Here is a 22844-nt window from a genome sequence, read left to right as displayed (position 1 = left end):
TAGGTCTAAGAGGGAACAAAAATTGTACTGTGTCCCTGGAAAGATTTTAAAGTATAACATTTAGTATGAGCTAACAGATTCCATCTACAGAAATTTGGGCAAAAAAAAAAAAAAGAAAGAAAGAAAAAAGAAAAAAGAAATCTGGGCAAAACAGATTGTAACAAAGTAAAACGTGAGCCCTACAAGCTTAGAATAATACCTGCCCCCAAATAAATGTTTATTAACTGCTTAACAAGATTTAATAAGTGAATAATACTTTGTATACTCTACTCAGATTATAAATGTTGGTCTGGAAGCCACTGTCTTTCAAATTAGTAAGACACAAAGCCTGGGTTTCAAAAGGCAATGGGCCAAGAATGGAAGAAATACTTTGAGAGAAGTGTTTTCTTTCATTGAGAGAAGGGGAAAATTATTCCTTTTTAGAAACAACTATAGAAGTACACTGTTTCTCTTCTCTCCCTGTTGCCCATCTCTCTTTCAATCTTTGTTTCCATACATGGAAAGAGGCAAGACAAGCAATAACAGGGGACCGTTTTTATAAATCAATATTGCTGTTTCTATAAATCAAGTGAATGCTAACAAGAATTCTCAGAGCTAGAGAACTACTACAGTTTGGGACCTGACCTCTAAACAAGTACCAACAGGTGGCTAATTATGTCTTCCTTGCTAGAAAGAGATGGCCAGAAGCAAGAGCCTTTTATTGTCAAGTTGGTCTGAACCTTAAAGAGAATTGTAGTGTACCCCCTGGAAAGGTTTTACAGTATAACTAACTATTCAGAATGAGCTAACAGATTCTATCTACAGAAATCTAGACAAAACAGAATGCAACAAATTATAGCAGGAACCATACAAACTGTAACAAGAAATTTACATTTAACTCATATCTGAATAATTATTTGATTAATTAACCTAGTTTCTATTCATGCCCAACTCCCTTCCCGTCTCCCCTACAACCTTAAAAAACGCACTGCATATTTGGGAAAAAAGCCTGAGGTGAAAAATAAGTCCATATAATTTAGATACCCATATTTAGAAGAAGCATAGCCATTTGGGCCACGAAGTTATAATTCTCTGTTGATAACTTGGCCTAATTACAGCAGTGCCTAATAGGAAACAAGCAGCCTCTTGGTAACTGACCTAGCAACCTTACACCCAGCGGTGGGAATACAGTCACATTCATTTTCTCTCTCATATTTTCTTTTTTCTTTTTCTTTTGAGACATAGTCTTGCTTTGTTGCCCAGGCTGGAGTGCAGTGGCGTGATCTCAGCTTACTGCAACTGCCTCCTGGGTTCAAGTGATCCTCTTGCCTCAGCCACTCTAGTAGCTGGGATTACAGGCATCTGCTACCATGCTCAGCTAATGTTTTTGTATTTTTAATAGAGACGGGGTTTCACCATGTTGGCCAGGCTGGTCTCCAAGTCCTGACATCAAGTGATCCACTCACCTTGGCCTCCCAAAGTGCTGGGATTACAGGTGTGAGCTACCGTGTCTGGCTTCTCTTATATTTTCTTTAAAAAAAAAAAAAAGGTGTGGGGGAATTCTTGGCTCTTTAAAAAACAATGACACACTGATATGATTCATGAATAATCCAAAGTTTTTCAGTAATTTTAAATGTTAAAATGCTACATTCTTTTTATTTTCCCCTTTAAAAGATTTTTTTTTTTGAGGCGGAGTCTGCTTTTGTCGTCCAGGGTCAGGTGCAACAGCCTGATCTAGGCTCATTGCAACCTCCGTCTCCTGTGTTCAAGCAATTCTCTTGCCTCAGCCTCCCGAGTAGCTGGGATTACAGGCGGCCACCACCATGCCTGGCTAATTTTTGTATTTTTAGTAGAGACGGGATTTCTCCATGTTGGTCAGGTTGGTCTCGAACTCCTGACCTCATGATCTGCCTGCCTCAGTCTCCCTAAGTGCTGGGATTATAGGCGTGAGCCACCGCACCCAGCCAAAAGGCCTTTTTTTATTGTTAAAGTTTGAAGAAAAAGAATCTAAAAAGGAATTTGTATAGTCAATACGCATTGAACACTTGTTTAGTAACACATGTCATTTATTAAAAAAAAAAAAAAAAGAAAGAAAGAAAAAAACCAAACCCCAAAACAGAAACATCCTGTGTCTCAGCAAAAACTATATGGAATCAACACCACCGAGGTCTGTGGAAGGAAAAAGAAAACTCTGTTCCCTTTGCTCTGCTGGAAGCCGGAAGGTGCTAGGCCCCTGTGTAGTAGTGCACAGAATTCTAGTTGCTTTCCTCTCTTGAGCGCAGAGTATACTACGTCTCCATGTGAATATGGACAGTAAGCATTTACCATCCTCTCCTTGTCTACTGTCTCTTGTTTAAAAAAAGAAAATAAATTTTACAAAATGGGGTTATAGAAGGTCAGCAAAAGGTAGGTTTGAAACGTTTGGATAGTTTAAAGTGAGCATTTTGACAAAGTCGCTTTTCCTTTGGCATGTTTAATTGTGATTTTTAAGGGCCATCTTGCATGACATTTTTAAAATAAATTCTCTCTTTTTTTTTTGAGACAGGGTCTCCCTCTGTTGCCCAGGCTGGAGTGCAGTGGCGCAATCTTGGCTCACTGCAACTTCCGCCTCCTAGGTTCATACGATTCTCCCACCTCAGCCTCCTGAGTAGCTGGGATTCCAGGCGTATGCCATCACAGCCCAGCAAATATTTCTATTTTTAGTAGAGACGGGATTTCACCATATTGGTCAGGCTGGTCTCACACGCCTGACCTCAAGTGATCTGCCCACGTTGGCCTCCCAAAATGCTGGGAGTACAGGCATTGGGAGTACAGGTATGAGCCACTGCACCCGGCCAATATATATATATTTTGTTTTGAGGCAGAGTTTTGCTCTTGTTGCCCAGGCTGGAGTGCAATGGAGCTATTTCGGTTCACAGCAACCTCCACCTCCTGGGTTCAAGTGATTCTCCTGCCTCAGCCTCCCGAGTAGCTGGGATTACAGGCATGCGCCACCACAGGTGGCTAATTTTGTATTTTTAGTAGAGACAGGGTTTCTCCATGTTGGTCAGGCTGGTCTTGAACTCCCAACCTCAGGTGATCCGCCCGCCTCGGCCTCCCAAAGTGCTGGGATTACAGGTGTGAACCACCATGCCCAGCATAAATCCTCTCTTAATGATGACTTTAACCCTGCCACTCCATAGGAGAATCAGTAGAATCTGTAGGATCTTATTTGGAATTGACATTCTCTATTGTAATTTTGTTTATTTTTATTTTATTTTTTTTTTTTGAGACGGAGTCTCGCTCTGTTGCCCAGGCTGGAGTGCAGTGGCGCGATCTCGGCTCACTGCAAGCTCCGCCTCCCGGGTTTACGCCATTCTCCTGCCTCAGCCTCCCGAGTAGCTGGGACTACAGGCGCCTGCCATCTCGCCCGGCTAGTTTTTTGTATTTTTTAGTAGAGACGGGGTTTCACCGTGTAGACCAGGATGGTCTCGATCTCCTGACCTCGTGATCCACCCGTCTCGGCCTCCCAAAGTGCTGGGATTACAGGCTTGAGCCACTGCGCCCGGCCTTGTTTATTTTTAAATTTGTTTTTCGTTTCACTGAAAAGATGATGTTCAATTTTAAAAGTTGAAAGTGTACAAGTTGCTTTGTTACGGTAAAACTAAGTATGTACACACAAATACACACAAACAGAAATAAAACAAAGTATTATATGAATAGCCTGTAATCCCAACACCCAGTGATAACTACAGTTTACATTTTGATGTCTATAAGAGTTAATATAATGTCTATAAGGTTAATACTTACAGATTCCCGAAGGTATCCCTGCCCAGCGACATCATATAAACTGAGTCCTATTCTTGTTTGATGAAGCCAAACTGACAATAAACAAGAAAATGAAACGTAATTCTTAAGATTTATCCTTTAGATATGAAAAAGGAGATAAAGAGCTAGATTTGAGATGAGCTAATCTAGTAACTCTAAAAACTATTTCTTCTCGTCACAAAATTGCTTGAAACAAAAAACTATAGAATGGCAGAGTTCAACAATTCTATCATGACTAAAGCTATAATAAAACTGACATCTTGAAGATACTGTTCTTTACCAATTAAACTTGGTGTTCCACCAAACAGGGACAGCTAGTATAATGTTATGCCTTCAATGAAGCTGCTTTTAGTTCTGAGGTTAATTACAGCAACCAATTATTAAAGATTGTATACAGTAGGCTTTCACAGATTATTATGGCACTTGTAGGAATCATAAGTCCAAGCTGTTTAATAGATGCTCCTTGAAACTGATATCACAGTTGTGGGTTTGAAACTATCCTTTCAGTCAACTCAACTTGTAATATATTGGTAAAATAAAATTATCAGTAAATTGAAATTATTTCAAATCATCATACATTAAAACCCTTGGTTTAGCTCTTAATATTTTTAGTCTACTATTATCTTTAAGATACATGAGGGTTTAAAAACTTTTTATTTTTTTATGATAACCTAAGTTTATGTAACACATCTTGGTCAAAAGAAAAGAAGGTCTACTTCAAACTTAGAGTGATTTCACACGAAGAAATACTTATAAAAGCACAGACCAAAAACCTACTTGCTTCCCATATAAGGAGTTCAAGCACAGTAAAAATGAATCACCTTTTCTCATGACATAATTAAAGAACTGCATGATGGAAATTCTTCCATATGAGTCTGTATGAAGGAGTTTAGCAAAGACTTTTGCTGTGAAAAATTGCCTAAGAAAAGAAAATAAAGATTTAAATGATCATAAGAGAAAATGCCTTCTACATAAAATTAGAAAACGGCATAAATTCATACAATGAAAAAATGAAAGAACAATAGAGACTGCTCAGAATTCAAAAACTTAAAATATTAAGCCCTACTTTTTTTTTTTTTTTTTTTTAAGAAACAGATTTGGCCGGGCACGGTGGCTCTTGCCTGTAATCCCAGCACTTTGGGAGGCCGAGGTAGGAGGATCACAAGTCAAGAGATCGAGACCATCTTGGCCAACATGGTGAAACCCCGTCTCTAGTAAAAATACAAAAAGTATTTGTATTGGCTATTTATATTGTATTATACTGTATTTATAATTATAATTTTATTATATTTATAGTATTTATAATTATAATATAATTATTAATAATAATATATTATTCTTACTTGCACTTGGGAGGCTGAGGCTGGAGAATCACTTGAACCCGGGAGGCAGAGGTTGTAGTGAGCCGAGATTGCGCCACTCCACTGCAGCCTGGCGACAGAGCAAGACTCCATTTCCTGGCCTCAAGTGATCCACCTGTCTTGGCCTCCCAAAGCACTGGAATTACAAATGTGAGGCACCATGGCTAGCCTAAGTCATAAATGTTTGCATTTTTTTTTTAATTAAAAGTTTTATTTTGCAGAGATGGGCATGTGAGTCACAGTGCCTAGCCTTGCATTCTTTTTTGTTTGCTTTTGTCTGTCTTAAGGCTGAAAGTGTCATAAACTATATATGTACATTTTTTTTTGAGATGGAGTTATTTAATAACTTCATACCAATGTGATTTTTTGACGGTAAATAATTTTATTAAATTTCATTAGTAACTTGACTCAAATGTCATACCATTTACTTCAATTAATATTTGAGGATTTGTTTATTTTTTTTAAAGGCAGGGTCTTGCTCTGTCACCCAGGCTGGAGCGCAGTGGCTTAATCACAGCTCATCCTCCCGGGCTCAAGCAATTCTCCCACCTCAGCCTCCTGAGTAGCTACAGGTATACACCCCCACACCCAGATAATATTTTTATTTTTAGTAGAGACAAGATCTCCCTAAGTTGCCCAGGCTGCTCTCAAACACTCCAGCTCAAGCAATCCTCCCACCTCAGTCTCCAAAACTGCTGGGATTACAGGTGTGAGCCAGTGTGCCTGGCCAATATTTGAGGCATTTAAAATGCTTAACATAACATATTCTTTTGTTAATTATATTATTCTTACTTGCACTTTGCTCCAGCCTTTTCACCAACCTTCAAAAAGTTTTCATAATTGATCATTGCTTCCTCTCCAATCATAGGTGGTGTCTGGTGTTTGTCCAGCAAAAACCATAAGTTCTTAAGAGAATTGTGGAAGTGAGATGTTATAAGTTAAAAACAACAAGATTTTAAAATGTAGTTAAATGCGTGCTTTCCACTAAAATGATAGTTTGTTAGCAAAGTCAATATTAAGATGAATCTCATGTCCTATTATCTTTTTGATTACTAACAATAAAAATAACATGTATTGAGTGCCGACTAAGCTTTTGATATACACTTCCTCTTTAATCCACATAACTCTATGATATAGTTAGCTATCCCTACTTTAGAGGTGATAATCCAAGCACCGAGATGTTAAGTCCATTGCCTAAAGTCGTATAGCAGGGCTGGGATTTGAACCGCTGTAGTCTGACCCTACAGCAGTGGTTCTCAACCTTGGCTGCACAGTATAATCACCTAGAGCCTTAAACAACAACAACAAACAACACTATTTTTGGGGTATATGACCCATGTAAACTCAGCGGCTGCTTCTGGTGGGAACTGCTGCTTCAGAGCTTATGCAGTACCACTCTGTAGTATGGACTCCATTAGGCCCCAAGAAATCTTGCATGATTTAAGTAGCACAAATGAGAAATGGTTAACATCTAAAGCAACTTTTTGCTTCGTTCTTACCTGTAATTCTTCATTATCTAACAGTTCTCTGCTTTTTCTTTGTAGAAATACAGCTCTTGATTCCTCTCTTAATTTCTGTAGTAACACTTCATCTTCAGCAGGCAGCTGAAAATACAACATAAATTTCTACATGTAAATTTTAGACTACTGGATCCTGTAAAATGTATGTGGTCTCATAAAATAACTGTATGCCACAGCCTCAAATTATTTCTTGTATCTCACCTTAATTGTGCTTAACATTTGTTTAACAAAAACTGATCCACAGAGAATCAGTGATCAGCAAGGCTGGATCTCTGCCCTGAAAAAGCTATTCTAAAAGCTAGTCTAGTCCAAGTTTCATTTTATTTCCTTAAAGCACCGTGTTTCCATTGTCACCTTAGAATGATATAGAATTGGCTGGGTGCGGTGGCTTCCTTAGAATGATACAGAATTGGCTAGGGGCAGTGGCTCACACACCTGTAATCCCAGCAGTTTGGGAGGCCAAGGCAGGTGGATCACGAGGTCAAGAGGTCGAGACCATCCTGGCCCCACCTCTACTAAAAACACAAAAATTAGCTGGGCATGGTGGCACGTACCTGTAGTCCCAGCTACTCAGGAGGCTGAGGCAGGGGAATCGCTTAAACCCAGGAGGCGGAGGTTACAGTGAGCTGAATTGTGACACTGCACTCCAGCCTGCCGACAGAGTAAGATACCGTCTCAAAAAAAAAAAAAAAGATATAGAATTAAATGAGGATTAACTGAAGATTGACAATTTCAAAACCACCTTTGCAAAATTATAACACTGAGAAAATGATGACAGTGAAAGAGATCTGACCTAACCAACTCCCATCTTGTTTTTAACCTCCAATCTGCCCTTGGTCATTCCTGGGCATGGGCCAAGATATTAATAAATTTGGGAGAAATTTAGTTTATGATTTAAATGGTAATAGCTCATCCCCAAACTAAACTGCCTTTGTAAAACTAATGAAAGGCCACCAGGTCAGGAGGATGACAAAGACCAGAATTCTGCTAAGATGGAGGCCAGTTAAATGATTAGCAGTCATTATTCCAGAGGTCACAAAAATCTGCAACATCCTCAATTACTCCTGTAAATAACATCACTATTGTAGTACACAGGACCGGCCTTTTGAGATGTCTTCTCAGGCTTTTGCACTTCTGACTACCCAGTGGCCCCTCTCGGACCAGCCACTCCTCTGTGGCCCCAACCCAGAAGCAGACTCAGCAAGCAAGAACCAGGACTGTTTTTCTATAACCCTGTGATTGCATCCCCAACCAATCAGTAGCACCCATTCCCTAGCCCTCTGCCTACCAAACTATCCTTGAAAAACCCTAGCCTCCAACTTTTCAAGAAGGCTGATTTGAGGAATAACAAAACTCCTGTCTTCCATTTAGTTGGCTCCATGTGTATTAAATTCTTTCTCTCTTGCAATCCCCATCTTGATAAATTGGCTCTGTCTGGATAGCAGGCAAGAAGAACCTGTTGGGTGGTTCTCACCTATAATTCTTCTTGTCCAGCAAAAACCATTTATTCTTCTTGTCCAGTTTTAGGAAAGTATGCCTGTTGAGATTGGATCACCTTCGTTCTTGGAGATGGTCAAGGCAGTGCCTATTATGTTGGCCTCCCAGGCAAGAGGGTTTGTCAACTGGGGTGATTTCCATGAGCAGAGCTTTAGAATGACTCATTCCAACCTGACTTAGAACAATCTACTTCATTTCTTCTTTTTTAAATTAATAATAGAGGCAGGGTCTTGCTATGTCGCCCAGGTTGGTCTTGAGCTCCTGGGCTCAAGCAATCCTCCCACCTTGGCCTCCCAAAGTGCTAGGATTACAGGCATGAGCCACCACACCCAGTCAGAACAATTTACTTTAAAGAGTTCTTCTTCCTCTTCTACATCTTAGCCCCATTAAATGTACCTCAGTACACCTTAACGTCAAAACTCAGGGTTATGGTTTTTATCTTTCATTTCCAGGAACTAAGATGCCATCCCTCCCATCAGAAGGAACAGAGTTAAAGGAGTATAAACCAAAAATAAAATTCTAAGGCTCCCAACCATCTGAATGGTCTTCCTCCTCAGTCAGGGCCCTTAAAATTTAACCTGAGAGACTGTTTCAGGGCATGATGGGAAGTGAGGGTCAAACATGCCTCATTATACCTCTCTGGCATTAACATCAACACAGACTTTAAGTCTAATAAGAAACATTTTGCAACCTATTCTCTCTGAAGCCTGCTAGCTAAAAGCTCCACCTGCATGATAAAACTTTGGTCACCACAGCCTCTTAACTTAACCCAGACATTCCTTTCTGTTTGATCCCTGGTCTTTAGAGAAACTCAACCAAGTGTCAACCAGCAAATGTTTGAATTTACCTGTAGCCTGGAAGTCCCGCTTCAAATTGTCCCACCTTTCTGGACCAAACCAATGTATTTCTCAAATGTATTTGATTGATGTCTCATGCCTCCCTAAAATGTGTGAAACCAAACTGCACCCAAACCACCTTTGGCACATGTTCTCAGGATCTCTTGAAGGCTATGTCACAGGCCATAGTCACTCATATTTGGCTCAGAGTAAATCTCTTCAAATATTTTACAGAATTCGACTCTTCGTCAACAGAAGAAACATTAGGAGGTGGGGATGGGGCTGCAGTTGGGGCTGACTGAGATTGTGTTCTAGTGACTAGTTAACCAGCTAATCAGCGAAGGAAAGAACTGGTGACTCAAGATAATAGGTGTTTTCTCTGAAGCAGTGGGGACCACGGAGAGGAAGAAGAAAGAAGGGAAAGAACTTTTTTACAAATCCATAGCTGCAGACAGGAAACCATCTAAGATCTAGAGATGGCCCAAGAGAGAAGTGACACGAAGACAGGAAAAAAGAGATTCCCTCAGGAACCAGAAAAAGAAGGCAAAGGTTTGGTCCTGGAAGTACAAGAAAGTTCAGTCCTAGCCTCAGGAATGGGATCACACCATTCCTATCCAAGAGCTGTTAGGAATGACACACAGTAGGAAAGGGTGCTTGGGTCAGCTCACTCCCACTACGGCACTCTTTCATGCATTTCCCCTGATCACAAAACCCACGCCATCATCTCACTGACACCACAATGTCTGAACCATGCCTTTTACTCAAAAGAATTCCAGTAACTAGCCTTAGGAGATAACCAGAGTTGTGGAGTGGGTGTCCTATCTAGGGAAGGAACACTGAACAACTGATTTACAGCCGTGTTGCCCCTAGGCAGACCAGGTGGCCCACTGCTCAAGATAACCATAGCAACCAGATAATGCAGACCTGCATACCCTACCTGATCTGCTTTGCCCAGCCCAGCCTGCATACCCCACCCTAATATCAATCCCTGATTTTAAAAAAAAAGCCCTACCAGCTCTTTTCAGAGAGTCAGGTGCTCTCTCTCCCTTTTGCGTTGAGAACCTAAGAACTTGTGTTCAAGTAAGATATTATTTAAGAATCCAGGTTAAATGAGATAATACAAAGGGCTCTGTGTGGGAAAAAGAGAGATCAGACTGTTACTGTGTCTATGTAGAAAGAAGTAGACATAAGAGACTCCATTTTGTTCTGTACTAAGAAAAATTCTTCTGCCTTGTGATACTGTTAATCTGTAATCCTACCCCCAACCCTGTCCTTGCAGAGACATGTGCTGTGTCTACTCAAAGTTTAATGGATTTGGGGTTATGCAGGATGTGCTTTGTTAAGTGCCTAAAGGCAGTATACTTGTTAAAAGTCATCACCATTCTCTAATCTCGGGGACACAAACACTATAGAAAGCCGCAGGGACCTATGCCTAGGAAAGCTATGTATTGTCCAAGGTTTCTCCCCATGTGATAGTCTGAAATATGGCCTTGTGGAAAGGGAAAGACCTGAAGGGTCTGTGCTGAGGAGGATTAGTAAGAGAGGGAGGAAGGCCTCTTGGCAGTTGAGATAGAGAAAGGCATCTGTCTCCTGCCAGTCTCCCGGCAATGGAATGTCTCGGTGTAAAACCTGATTGTATGTTCTATTCACTGAGGTAGGAGAAAACAACCTTAGGGCTGGAGGTAACGTGCTAGTGGCAATGCTACTCTTAAAGCCCTGAAAATGTTTATGGAGATGTTTGCATATGCACATCAAAGCACAGCACTTTTCGTTAAACTTATTCATGACACAGAGATCTTTATTCATATGTCTCCTTGCTGACCTTCTTCCTACTATGACCCTATGGTCCTGCCACTTCCCCTCTCCGAGATGGTGAAGATAATGATCAAAAAATACTGAGGGAACTCAGGCCGGGGCCGGCGTGGGTCCTCTGTATGCTGAGCGCCGGTTCCCTGGGCCCACTTTCCTTTCTCTATACTTTGTCTCTGTGTCTTTCTTTTCTTAAGTCTCTCGTTCCACCTGACGAGGGAAACGCCCACAGGTGTGGAGGGGCAGGCTACCCCTTCACTCTGCAGTGCTTAGACACTCAATAAATGTCAATTCCCTTCTCTCTCCCCTAGGTTATCAAAAATATTCAGTTATCTAGCTGCCCCTGTTTAAGAAAAGTGTGAAATGCAAAAAGCAGTAAAGGTATGTATGATGTAATCCCATTTAAAAAAATACACTGATACCCACAAAAATATGTAGAAGGTGTTTGGACGAACGGAGGCAAGATGGTGCACTTCCGGGTTCTTCATCCCCCCCCAACTTTTCCCGCGCGCGCGAAAATGCAGCCGACGCCCGGGAAGGTGCAGACCAACTGGGCATGCGCCAGGTGACGTCAATCTGAAGAGACCAAGATTTACCTGGTCGCACCTGCGGAACGCCCCCGGACACGCCCGTGCCCCGCCTATCGCCCTCCCACTCCCAGAAAAGCCGCTGCGGACGAGTGCCACGCGCGGACTTCCCAGCTTCCCCACTGCGGTCGGGACTGTCGGAACTCCCTCCGAGAGCAGCACGGAGAACTCTGTGGGCCTCATTTGCCGGAGGCCAACAGACCTCTCCTTACCCACCTTCTTCCCCTGAAGCTAGGTGACCAAAATAAACTTGCAGTTTTGCTCCTACCCTTGCCTAGTCGCTGGTTCCTTTGCGCCCGCTCTGGTGGTCTTAGAAAAAAACAAAACAGAAGGATTCATATAAAATGTTCTGTTTACATTGTTGGGTGATGTTGTTATGGGAAGAGATCAACTTGTTTAGCCGTATTTTTTTCCTTTTCTACGGTAAATATAGGCTAGCATTACTGGCATATGATTCTTAAAAGGTTGAGAAGTATATAGTATGTTGGAAGGTTTCCAACAAAAAATGTTCAGTGAAAAAAATTTGCACTTGAAGAAATAGTTCAGTATCCAGATAACTCACTTATATAAATACCTTAACCTATAAGAACACCACTTAAATAAATGTTTACTATATTTGCAAATAATGTTATAATTAATAGAGTCAGAAGGTAACAGGTTCAAGGGACATCCAGCTAAGATTCCAGTTAACTTGTGTAGTGGTTACATTTTCCATAATACTAAATAGATATTTTTTGGTAGACCTCACTTTCAGGTATAAATAGCTTTCTTTTTAAAAAAATAAATAAATAAAATTAAAAAAAAAAAAAGATGGGGTGGGCCTGGCACAGTGGCTCACGCCTGTAATCCCAGCACTTTGGGAGGCCGAGGCAGGTAGATCACCTGAGATCAGGAGTTCCAGACCAGCCTGGCCAACGTGGCAAAACCCCGTCTCTACTAAAAATACAAAACTAGCTGGGTGTGGTGGCATGCACCTGTAATCCGAGCTACTCGGGAGGGCTGAGGCAGGAGAATCACTTGAACCTGGGAGGCAGAGGTTGCAGTGTGCTGAGATCGGGCCATTGCACTCCAGCCTGGGCAACAGTGAGACTCCGTCTCAAAAAAAAAAAAAAAAAAAAGATGGGGTGTGGGGTGGTCTCACTATGTTGCCCAGGCCGGCCTCAAACTCCTAAGCTTAAGAGATTCTCCCTTCCTCACCCTCTCAGAGTAGCTGGGACTACAGGTGAATGCCCTACCATACCCAGGTTGTAAACAGCTTTTTTTCTTTTTTCTTTTTTTTTGAGATAGGCTCTTGCTCTGCCACCCAGGCTGGAATGTAGTGGCATGATCGCAGCTCACTGCAGCCTCAACCTCCTGAGCTCAAGTGATCCTTCCACCTCAGCCTCCTGAGTAGCGGGGACTACAGGTGTGCACCATCATGCCTGGCTAAGTTTTTTTGGAGAGACGAGATCTCACCAAGTTGCCCAGACTGGTTCTCAAACTCCTGGCCTCAAGTGATCCTCCTGATTTGATGGCCTCCCAAAGTGATAGGATTATAGGTGTGAGTCACTGCTCCTGGCCAACATTTTTTTTTTTTTGAGACAGGGTCTTTGCTCTATCACCCAGGCTGGAGTGCAGTGACCCTATGGTAAATAGCTTTTCTTAAGGTCTATTTTGTCTATATGTCCCTTCAAGCCATTTTCAGAGTTTTGGCACAAGGAAAGAAATAGTCAAGTGAAATTCCTTTTTGTTTGTTTGTTTGAGATGGAGTCTTGCTCTGTCACCCAGGCTGGAATGCAGTGGCGTGATCTCAGCTCACTGCAACCTCCACCTCTCAGGTTCAAGAGATTCTCCTGCCTCAGCCTGCTGAGTAGTTGGGATCACAGGTGCACACCACCACTCCTGGCTAATTTTTGTATTTTCAGTAGAGACTGGGTTTCACTATATTGGTCAGGCTGGTCTCGAACTCCTGACCTCGTGATCCACCCACTCTGGCCTCCCAAAGTTCTGGGAATACAGGCATGAGCCACCATGCCTGGCCTCAAGTGAAATTCTTTAAGTTTTCCATTTTCAACCGATTTTTTGGTTTAGCCTTGAGCAAAATTTTAAAACTTTATAACAAAGTGTTGTATACCTGATAACACAATCCAATAGAATACTTACTACTAATATCTATAATAAAAATTAGAAAAAGCCAACAGTTTAACAACTTTGTGTTTACATACCCACTTAAATCTAAACTTGGGGTTTTATTGGGCTCAAAATGTTTTATAATAGTGATAAGAGCAATTACAATAAAATAATAAAAATACAAAATTTAAAATATAATCCTCTATTTTTAAAACATAAAATTCTGGTCCTATTTTTAAAATTACTTTTTTCTGGGGGTGGGGGGACAGGATCTAACTCTGTTGCCCAGGCTGGAGTGCAGTGACACAATCACGGCTCACTGCTGCCTCGACCTCCCGGGCTCAAGTGATCCTCCTGCTTCAGCCTCCTGAGAAGCTAGGACTACAGGCATGCATCACTGTCCAGCTATTTAAAAAAAAAAAAAATTTTTTTTAGAGATGGGGTCTTGCTATGTTGCTCTGGCTGGTCTCAAATTCCCAGACTCAAGCGATCCTCCCACCTCAGCCTCCCAAAGTGTTGGGATTATAGGTATGAGCCACCTTGCCTTGCCAAAAATTGTATTTCATTTTTAAACTCTGCAGGACATTTGATTAGACACTACTTACCCTATAATAAAACCGGGGAATGGTCTTATAGAATTCATTTGTGTTTTTTCTACCTCCTTTCCATTCGGAGTAATATTTTGTAAATAAATCCATTTCTTCATCTTTTAATTCTTGTTCACTTTTTTTTTCTGGTAACAAAACAGATTAAAGGGAGTACTTTTAAAATCAAGCAGTACTTTTACTCAGGTCATCCTATATATTAATAACTTAATTAAAATAGTTGCAGTGCCAAAAAGGCCTTCACAATTGTGCTTAGACACTGAGCATATTAACTTTTCTGAAATACCAAGAATCACTATCTTCTACTGAAGCAGCCTCCTCTACATCTTCAACCATTTCTCAGCATGCTCCTTCTACTTCTGTTTATTGCTAAAGCTAGTCTCTTCCTCAAGTCATTACCTCTCCTATAGGACTCTGTAGAGTGCTCCTAATTCATTCAATGAAAATAATTTACCGAGCACCTACTATGTGCAGAGAGCACTGTAGTAGACACGGAATGAGGGGTGAGCAAGACAGCGCCAGTCCCTGACCTCATGGAGTTTCAGCTTCACAATCACTGTTTCTCTACCTAATGTAGAGAAAACAAACAAAAAAACATCCTCTATCTGAAGCTCAAAACTCAGGGCTCTATTACCCTGCAACTCGCCTGCTATTGGCACGTGGCTGTCTCATTCAGCCAATTCCTCCCCACTTATTTGTGGACTACAGTGACCAGTATACAGTGTTCTTCACAAGGTCCTGCAATCATTTAGGACAAATAAACATTTATGTGGGTGACCATGGGTCCTGCAACTCTAAAGACTTTCACCTCCAGTTCATTCTGCCACTTGGTTCTACAGCAAGATCACAGATTTTACTTGTACCTTTTCTGAAATCTTAAGCTCAAATATACTCTCAGATCATCCTTTCTGGTAATTCAAAACCTCACTGCCATAGCATTTCCACTTCAGCCTCACTGAGCTCTTGAATTCTGTGACCTGTTTTCTCAAAAGTTATTTTACTCTTTCTGGTCTCATTTCCTTCCCAACAAGCCTGTAATTGTTTCCTTGAATTCCTTTTATGACTGTATTTCTGCTGCATCTGTTAATTAATTTTTTTTTTTGTGGAGACGGAGCTTCGCTCTTGTTGCCCAGGCTGGAGTGCAATGGCACAATCTTGGCCCACTACAACCTCCGCCTCCCAGGTTCAAGTGATTCTCCTGCCTCAGCCTCCTGAGTAGCTGGGATTACAGGCATGTGCCACCACGCCTGGCTAATTTTGTGTTTTAGTAGAGATGAGGTTTCTCCATGTTGGTCAGGCTGGTCTCGATCTCCCGACCTCAGGTGATCTGCCCGCCTCAGCCTCCCAAAGTGCTGGGATTACAGGCATGAGCCACTGTGCCTGGCCTATTATGTTCATTTTTAACTTTAGACCAAACCTATAAGTTAATTTCTTTACTATGGCTCAGTGCTGTTGGAGAAAACTGCTAAATTTTTCAAGTAAAATCAAGACTGACAACTGACCACTGAAGTTAACAATATGGTGGTCAATGATGATTCTTGACAAGCAGGAATTTGAGACGAGTACAGATTTAACTAAAAACTGTTTTAACAAATATTGCTGTAAGGGGAACAGAAAAATGAGGAATGGCTAGAGGTGGAAATTAAGTCAAGAAAGTTGAAGATGGGAGAAATACCAGCATGTTTATATGCTGATGGGAATGATTAAAGAAAAACTGATGATGCAGAAGAAGGGATAACTGCAAGAGTACATCCTGCAGCAGGCAAAAATGGAATCTACTACAAAGGATAGGATCTAGTACACTGATGAAGGAACCAGACTTAAGCAGGTGCTGTACAACCTATATAATTTGCTTATTATTTATTTCTCTCCACACCAAAGTATAAGTTCTATAAAGACAGGGATTTTTGTGTGTTCTAAGCTACAATGGTACTTGGCACAAAACAGGCATGGAATAAATATCTGCTAAAAGAATGTAATGTGTTCAAGAGTTAAGGGGTCAAAAAAGCACATAAAGTACAGGTACCTTCTTTTTGTTTTTGAGACCGAGTCTCACTCTGTCACCTAGGCTGGAGGGCAGTGGCGTGATCTTGGCTCACTGCAACCTCCACCTCCTGGGTTCAAGTGATTCTCCTGCCTAAGCCTCCTGAGTAGCTGGGATTACAGACACTTGCCACAACGCCTGGCTAAATTTTGAATTTTTAGTAGAGACAGCGTTTCACCACGTTGGCCAGGCTGGTCTCGATCTCCTGACCTCAGATGATCCACCCACTTCAGCCTCCCAAAGTGCTGGCATTACAGGCATAAGCCACTGTGCCCAGCCAAGTACAGGTAACTTCTTTGAGAAGTTTTCCTACAAAGAGTGCAGAGAAATGCAGCAGAAGCTGGAGAGGGATGTGGGATTAAATGACTTTTTTTTTTTTTTTTTTTTTGAGATGGAGTCTCAGGCCGGGCACGGTGGCTCAAGCCTGTAATCCCAGCACTTTGGGAGGCCGAGACGGGCGGATCACGAGGTCAGGAGATCGAGACTATCCTGGCTAACACGGTGAAACCCCGTCTCTACTAAAAATACAAAAAAACTAGCTGGGCGAGGTGGCAGGCGCCTGTAGTCCCAGCTACTCGGGAGGCTGAGGCAGGAGAACGGCGTAAACCCGGGAGGCGGAGCTTGCAGTGAGCTGAGATCTGGCCACTGCACTCCAGTCTGGGCGACAGAGCGAGACTCCGCCTCAAAAAAAAAAAAAAAAAAAAAAAAGAGATGGAGTCTCATTCTGTCGCCCAGGCTGGAGTGCAGTGGCATAATCTCAGCTTACCGCAACCTTTGCTTCCCGGGTTCAAGCGATTCTCCTGCTTCAGTCTCCCAAGTAGCTGGGATTACAGGTGCGCACCACTGTGCTCGGCTACTTTTTGTATTTTTAATAGAGACAGGGTTTCACCATGTTGGCCAGGCTGGTCTTGAACTCCTGACCTCAAGTGATCCGGCTACCTCGGCCTCCCAAAGTGTTGGAATTACAGGCGTGAGCCACAGCGCCCGGCCCAAATGACTTTTTTTTTTTAAGACAGGGTCTGACTCTTGTCACCTAGGCTGCAGTACAGTGTCATGATCATAGCTCACTGCAGCCCCAAACTCCTAGATTGAAACAAACCCTCCATCCTCAGCCTCTAGAGTAGCTAGGACTACAGCGGTGCACAACCACCAGGGCTAATTTTTTTACTTTCTATTTTTGTAGAAACGGTGTTTCACGATGTTGCCCAGGCCAGTCTCAAACTCCTGGCCTCAAGCGATTTTCCCATCTTGGCCTTCCAAAGTGCTTGGAGTGAGCCACCCGGCCTCCCAACAACACTCCCCCCACCCACCCACCTTTTAAAAAGATGGGTGATATTAACAGCACACTTGTGCTGGTGAAAATGATCCAGCAGAAGGAAAATCTGACGATGTATGAAAGAAAGGATGAGGCTGGAAAGAAGTCAGTGAATACAGGAAAAAGAATGCAATCTAGTGGTAGAGTGGAGGGACTCTTAAATAGGAGCATGGACAGTTCATCATTTTAACAGTGAAGCCAGAGTGTATGGGCACCTGTGGGGTTGTGGGGCTGAAAGAAATGTTAAGGGGGACAGGTGAGGTTCTCCTTTGACTGCTTTTTTTGAGACTGAGTCTCGCTCAGTCGCGGTGGCTGGAGTGCAGTAGTGCAATCTAGGCTCACTGCAAGCTCTGCCTCTCAGGTTCAAGCGATTCTACTGCCTCAACCTATGGAATAGCTGGGACTATAGGCGCCTGCCACCACGACCAGCTAACTTTTTTTTGTATTTTTAGTAGAGACGGGGTTTCACCGTGTTAGCCAGGATGGTCTCGATCTGCTGACCTCGTGATCCGCCTGCCTCAGCCTCCCAAAGTGCTAGGATTACAGGCCTGAGCCACCACGCCCGGCCAACTGATTCTCCTTTCTTAATGAGATATATATTAAAAAAACAAGTTCATCAGCTTAAAGAAAGAAGTGCGTAAGACAGACTGCAGGTGTAGGAGATGAGAAGAATGGACTGTAAAAGCGCCTGGGCGCTCACGTCTGTAATAGCAACACTTTGGGAGGTGGAGGTAGGACGACTGCCTGAGGCCAGGAATTCCAGACCAGCCCTGGCAACATAGCCAAGACCTCATCGCTACTAAAAATAAAAAATTAGCGGATGTGGTGGCGTGTGCCTGTAGTTCCAGCTGCTTAGGAGGCTGAGGTGGAGGATCCTTTTGAGTCCAGGAAATCGAGGTTGCAGCGAGACGTCACTGTGCCGTGCACTCTAGCCTGGGCAACAGAGGGAGAGCCTGTATAAAACAACAACAACAACAACAAAAAAAACCAAAGTGTATCTAGGGAAACACAGATTGGCAGTTTGGGAGATGAAAATGGAATGTAGGAGAATGAACGTCCAGGAAAACACAGTAGACATGACCGAAACACCTACTTTAGATTAGTGGACAGGTACTAAAAGTGAGATAACTCGGCGGGGCGTGGCAGCTCACGACTGTAATTCCAGCACTTTGGGAGGCCGAAGTGGGTGGATCACGAGGTCAGGAGTTTGAAACCAGCCTGACCAATATGGTGAAACCCCCGTCTCTACTAGAAATTAACCCGCCGTGGAGGCGCGCGCTTGTAGTTCCAGCTACTCCAGAGGCTGAGGAAGAAGAATCACTTGAACCCGGGAAGCGGAGGCTGCAGTGAGCTGAGATGCTGCCACTGCATTCCAGCCAGCCTGGGCGACAGAGCAAGAAACTCCGTCGCAAAAAAAAAAAAAAAAAAAAAAGTAGACATTTCACCAAGGTTCTGTTTTTCTCCAGCCACTTTCAACAGCCCTTAGTGCGTGTGTGGAATAGGAAAGCTAGATTTAACGAGGTTAGTTAATAAGCAATGTGAAGGAGAAAAATAAAAGGAAAAATGGATTATGAAATATAAAATGGATTAGGAGGGAAGCAAAAAGCGTGACAGTAAAAAGGCGGTAGGACAATTACAGGTCCTGGTGGGGTTGAGGCGTTGTTGGATCCAGGGTTCTAAGTTATTCTTCACAAGTTTGGATTAAGACCATGGAAGTCAGTGACTAAGGCTAAGTTTTTCGTTCCCCCAGACTCTGTCCCAGGAAAGTTTGGGTCGACCCCATCGGGATCCCTAAAGCACATTCCACTCCGCCTCCTTTGTCGGGAGGTTTCACAGAAGCGGAAAGTGCGGCTCCCCCTTGCTCCTCCTCCCCACCTCCCCACTACCTCTAGGAGTTTAGGGCCGGGCCATCCCAACGGGCGGCCCCTCCCAAAACTCACTGTTTGGACGGGTGTTGGGCGTCGCTAAGCGCCGACGAAGAACTTCTTTCCAGTCCATGGCCGATTCTCGCGCAGCAGCTTCTGCATTTGCTGTTTCCTACCTGCTCCACCCCTACCAACTCAGGCGTCAGCACCGCCAGGCCCCGTAAAGGTTAGGAAGGCGGCTCAACCACCATCTTGAACAAGGGCGGAAGTCTTGGCTAAAGAGGCAGAAACAATTACTGTCACTGCCGCGGAGAATACCGCTACCACGCCGACTGGGGGAAAAGCTATGAAAGAGATGGAAAATGGTTCTCCTTCAGCAGGCGTCCCAAGTTCACCAAGCCAGATTTTAAAGGCCAGGATAAGCCCGCGTTTTCCTTTATCGAGCGCCTTTGGCGCGTGCGCACCACGTGACCCAGGAGTTAATTGGTTCCGGCTTGAGGGAAGCGTTTTCACAATTTCTTTTCATTGTTCATTTCAGGTATCTGTAAGCCCTCCAGGTCCCCTGAATGTAGTAGACGCTTCAGCAGCCGTCTCTTACCCCTTTTGCCACTAAATGCTTCCAAATTGCCTTTTTTCCTCGCCGCCAGGCCAGGCGGAACGCCTAACTCTGGATCAGTCTCGCCAGTCGGCCGGGGTGGCGCGGTGCATAGTGGGCACTGTAGTTTCCGCCGCGTTTATGGCCACGTTAAGCCTGAGTGCTGCGTTGAGTTGTTGAATGAAGTGAACTTCGTTTGTCAGCGATAGGTACACAGTCTAGGCAGCGCCCTTCCTGGATCTCTATTCCTTTCAGCTCTTCACTCCGCATCCCTCCATCGGAGGAGCTTTGCGGTCTTTGGAGAGTTATGCAGGGTGAGGGCCACTAGACTTTGACTTTCGCTGTTGTTGCTGGTGGGCTGGAGTTGGAGGCTCCTGGATACGGTTTTGGCTTTATACCGCCTTTCTAGCAAGCTTCCCGTGGGAATCTGTTCCTTTTCAGGACAACTGTGATCCACGTGAGTAAAACTGGGCGTTCCTTCTTGTGCTTTTTCCTCAGGTTCATGAACTGGAATGTAAGAGGCACCAGAGGATTCCTGCTCTGTCCCCTGGTTTGCGGCTTTCGACGTTGGACATCCCCGGATTGTTGTTTAATAGAGAAAAGTCACCTGCCTTCTTGCTATTAAGTAACCCCAAAAGCAGAACTTTGATTTGTCTGTAAGGAAGAAACACAAATCTTCTTTTAAAAAGCTGCACTTCGACTCTCCACCGCCGACCCCCAATCCCTTTAATTTTGCTATAGAAGAGGGTTTTTTCCCAACATTTTTCTCACTATCTGGTGCTGATCTCACTGCATAATGACTTTCTATTTGTTTGGTATTCGAAGCTTTCCTAAGCTTTGGAAGAGCCACTCATACCTTGGGCTAGGCCCAGGGCACTCTTGTGTCTCTCTCTTTCTTTCAGACAGCTGTGGCATCAGGAACCAACAGAGGTTGTTTTCTCTTAAAACAATGTCTCCACAGAATACCAAAGCAACGAATCTGATTGCCAAGGCCAGATATCTCAGGAAAGAGGAGGGCAGTAATAAGCAAGTTTCTTCTGTTCCTCATTTTTTTTCAGCTGGAGCAGCTAAGAAGAGATCACAGATGAATCCTGAAAGTAAAGATCATGCCTTGCCACCTGTGAGGAACACTATTCAACTCCCAACACAACCTTTGAATTCAGAGGAGTGGGATAAACTTAAGGCAGATTTCAAAGGAAAGACCAGTTTTGAAAGATGGATCATTTCACAGATGGCTAACTGTCATAGCTCTGTAGATGTGGCTAAATCTCTGCTGGCATGGGTAGCAGCAAAAAATAATGGTATAGTAAGTTATGATTTACTGGTCAGATATTTGTATCTCTGTGTCTTTCATATGCAGACATCTGAAGTTATTGATGTCTTTGAAATTATGAAAACCAGATATAAGACTTTAGAACCTGGAGGTTACAGTCTTCTCATCCGGGGATTGATCCATTCAGACAGATGGAGAGAATCATTGTTGCTGTTAGAGGACATCAAAAAAGTTATGACTCCTTCTAAAAAGAACTATAATGACTGTATCCAGGGAGCGCTCTTTCATCAAGATGTAAACACAGCTTGGAATTTGTATCAGGAATTGCTAGGTCATGATATTGTTCCTATGTTGGAAACTTTAAAAGCTTTCTTTGATTTTGGAAAAGACATAAAGGATGATAATTATTCAAATAAACTACTAGATATTCTTTCATATCTAAGAAATAATCAGCTGTATCCAGGGGAATCATTTGCACACAGTATAAAAACATGGTTTGAGAGGTAATTTTGATTTTTTTATATGTATGTTTTTATTCTTTAATTTTTTTTTTTTGAGACAGGGTCTTGCTCTGTTGCCCAGACTGGAGTGCAGTGGTGTGTTCATAGCTCCCTGTAATCTCAAACTCCTGGCCTCAAGTGATCCTCTCGCTTCAGTCTCCTGAGTAAAACTACAGGCATGTGCCACCATACCTGGCTAATTATTTTTAATTTAATAACTTTAAACCTCAAAGTAGCCACTCTTTTTTGTTGTTAGTTGCTGAGAATCATTCTATTCTGATTATACTTTTTTCCATCTCTTAGTAAGGTTTATTTTCTCTTTAGGACAAAATTTTCTCTCTTTAAAAAAAGTAGCAGCATACATAATTTGTGCTAATCTTTACCCATCACATAAAAGTGAAATTATATGGCACTTTTAATTTTTATATTTTTTTTCCTTTTAGAAGGATCATTAATTTTGTTTTCTTAGGCATCTAGTATGATGTGAGTACTTAATACTACTTATGGCCAGTGTTCATAGCAAGAAAAGAATATAGCATTTGACTGGAACTGTCTCGGGCCATATTAGTGTTTTCAGAAGTTCCTCTAAAAATGTGATTATGTGCTTGTATTTATTCTGTCTACTCACTGTCTTTTTTTTTTTTTTTGAAGACGGAGTTTTGCTGTTGTTGCCAGGCTGGAGTGCAGTGGCGCGATCTCAGCTCACTGCAACCTCCGCCTCCCGGGTTCAGGCAATTCTGCCTCACACTCCCAGGTAGCTGGGATTACAGGCATGCACCACCACGTCCAGCTAATTTTGTATTTTCTTTTTAGTAGAGATGGAGTTTCTCCATGTTGGTCAGGCTGGTCTCAACTACCTCAGGTGGTCCGCCCGCCTCGGCCTCCCAAAGTGCTGGGATTACAGGCATAAGCCACCGCGCCTAGCCTCAGCTCACATTTCAATGGTGAGATTATAGATGACAGATAATATAAATAAGCCATATCATCCGAGTTGATTAACTATAGCGAGTAGACAGAATAGGCCGGGCGGATCACCTGAGGTAGTTTTTCTTTTTTTTTTTTCTATATCATGTTTACAGAGCTTTGAAGTAGTAATTATGCTTAATTATCTTATTGAATATCAAGGGAGGAGCCTGGTTGTG

At 42.7% G+C, this 22844-nt stretch overlaps 2 protein-coding genes across 12 annotated transcripts in view; one reads left to right on the top strand and one right to left on the bottom strand.

Annotated features, from left to right (window-relative positions):
* The window catches only part of PPP2R3C (protein phosphatase 2 regulatory subunit B''gamma), a 36662-nt gene extending 16608 nt beyond the window's left edge, over nucleotides 1-20054 (bottom strand). The window contains exons 1-6 of one of the 4 annotated variants that reach the window (XM_033188286.1): nucleotides 19410-20054; nucleotides 14111-14238; nucleotides 6647-6751; nucleotides 5940-6052; nucleotides 4608-4705; nucleotides 3769-3839 (exon numbers count right to left, since the gene is read on the bottom strand). In XM_033188286.1, the coding sequence (XP_033044177.1) occupies nucleotides 3769-3839; nucleotides 4608-4705; nucleotides 5940-6052; nucleotides 6647-6751; nucleotides 14111-14238; nucleotides 19410-19467 (573 nt within the window). In that variant the 5' untranslated portion in view covers nucleotides 19468-20054. Of the gene's footprint in view, nucleotides 1-3768; nucleotides 3840-4607; nucleotides 4706-5939; nucleotides 6053-6646; nucleotides 6752-8141; nucleotides 8275-14110; nucleotides 14239-19405 lie in introns of those variants that run through there. The other 3 variants (XM_033188287.1, XM_033188288.1, XM_033188289.1) reach the window with 3 other exon arrangements.
* Nucleotides 11015-22844, top strand: part of PRORP (protein only RNase P catalytic subunit) — a 163818-nt gene continuing 151988 nt past the window's right edge. For 2 of the 8 annotated variants that reach the window (XM_033188279.1, XM_033188276.1), the window contains exons 1-2: nucleotides 19834-20138; nucleotides 20428-21705. In XM_033188279.1, coding sequence (XP_033044170.1) covers nucleotides 20726-21705 — 980 coding nt within the window. In that variant the 5' untranslated portion in view covers nucleotides 19834-20138; nucleotides 20428-20725. Of the gene's footprint in view, nucleotides 11191-19833; nucleotides 20387-20427; nucleotides 21706-22844 lie in introns of those variants that run through there. The other 6 variants (XM_033188278.1, XM_033188275.1, XM_033188277.1 and 3 more) reach the window with 5 other exon arrangements.

This window comes from Trachypithecus francoisi, unplaced genomic scaffold (assembly GCF_009764315.1).
Source record: "Trachypithecus francoisi isolate TF-2019V2 unplaced genomic scaffold, Tfra_2.0 Lachesis_group3, whole genome shotgun sequence".
Classification (NCBI taxonomy): Eukaryota; Metazoa; Chordata; class Mammalia; order Primates; family Cercopithecidae; genus Trachypithecus; species Trachypithecus francoisi.
Note: the sequence above shows the minus strand (reverse complement) of the source record. Positions and strands in the feature narration are given on the sequence as shown.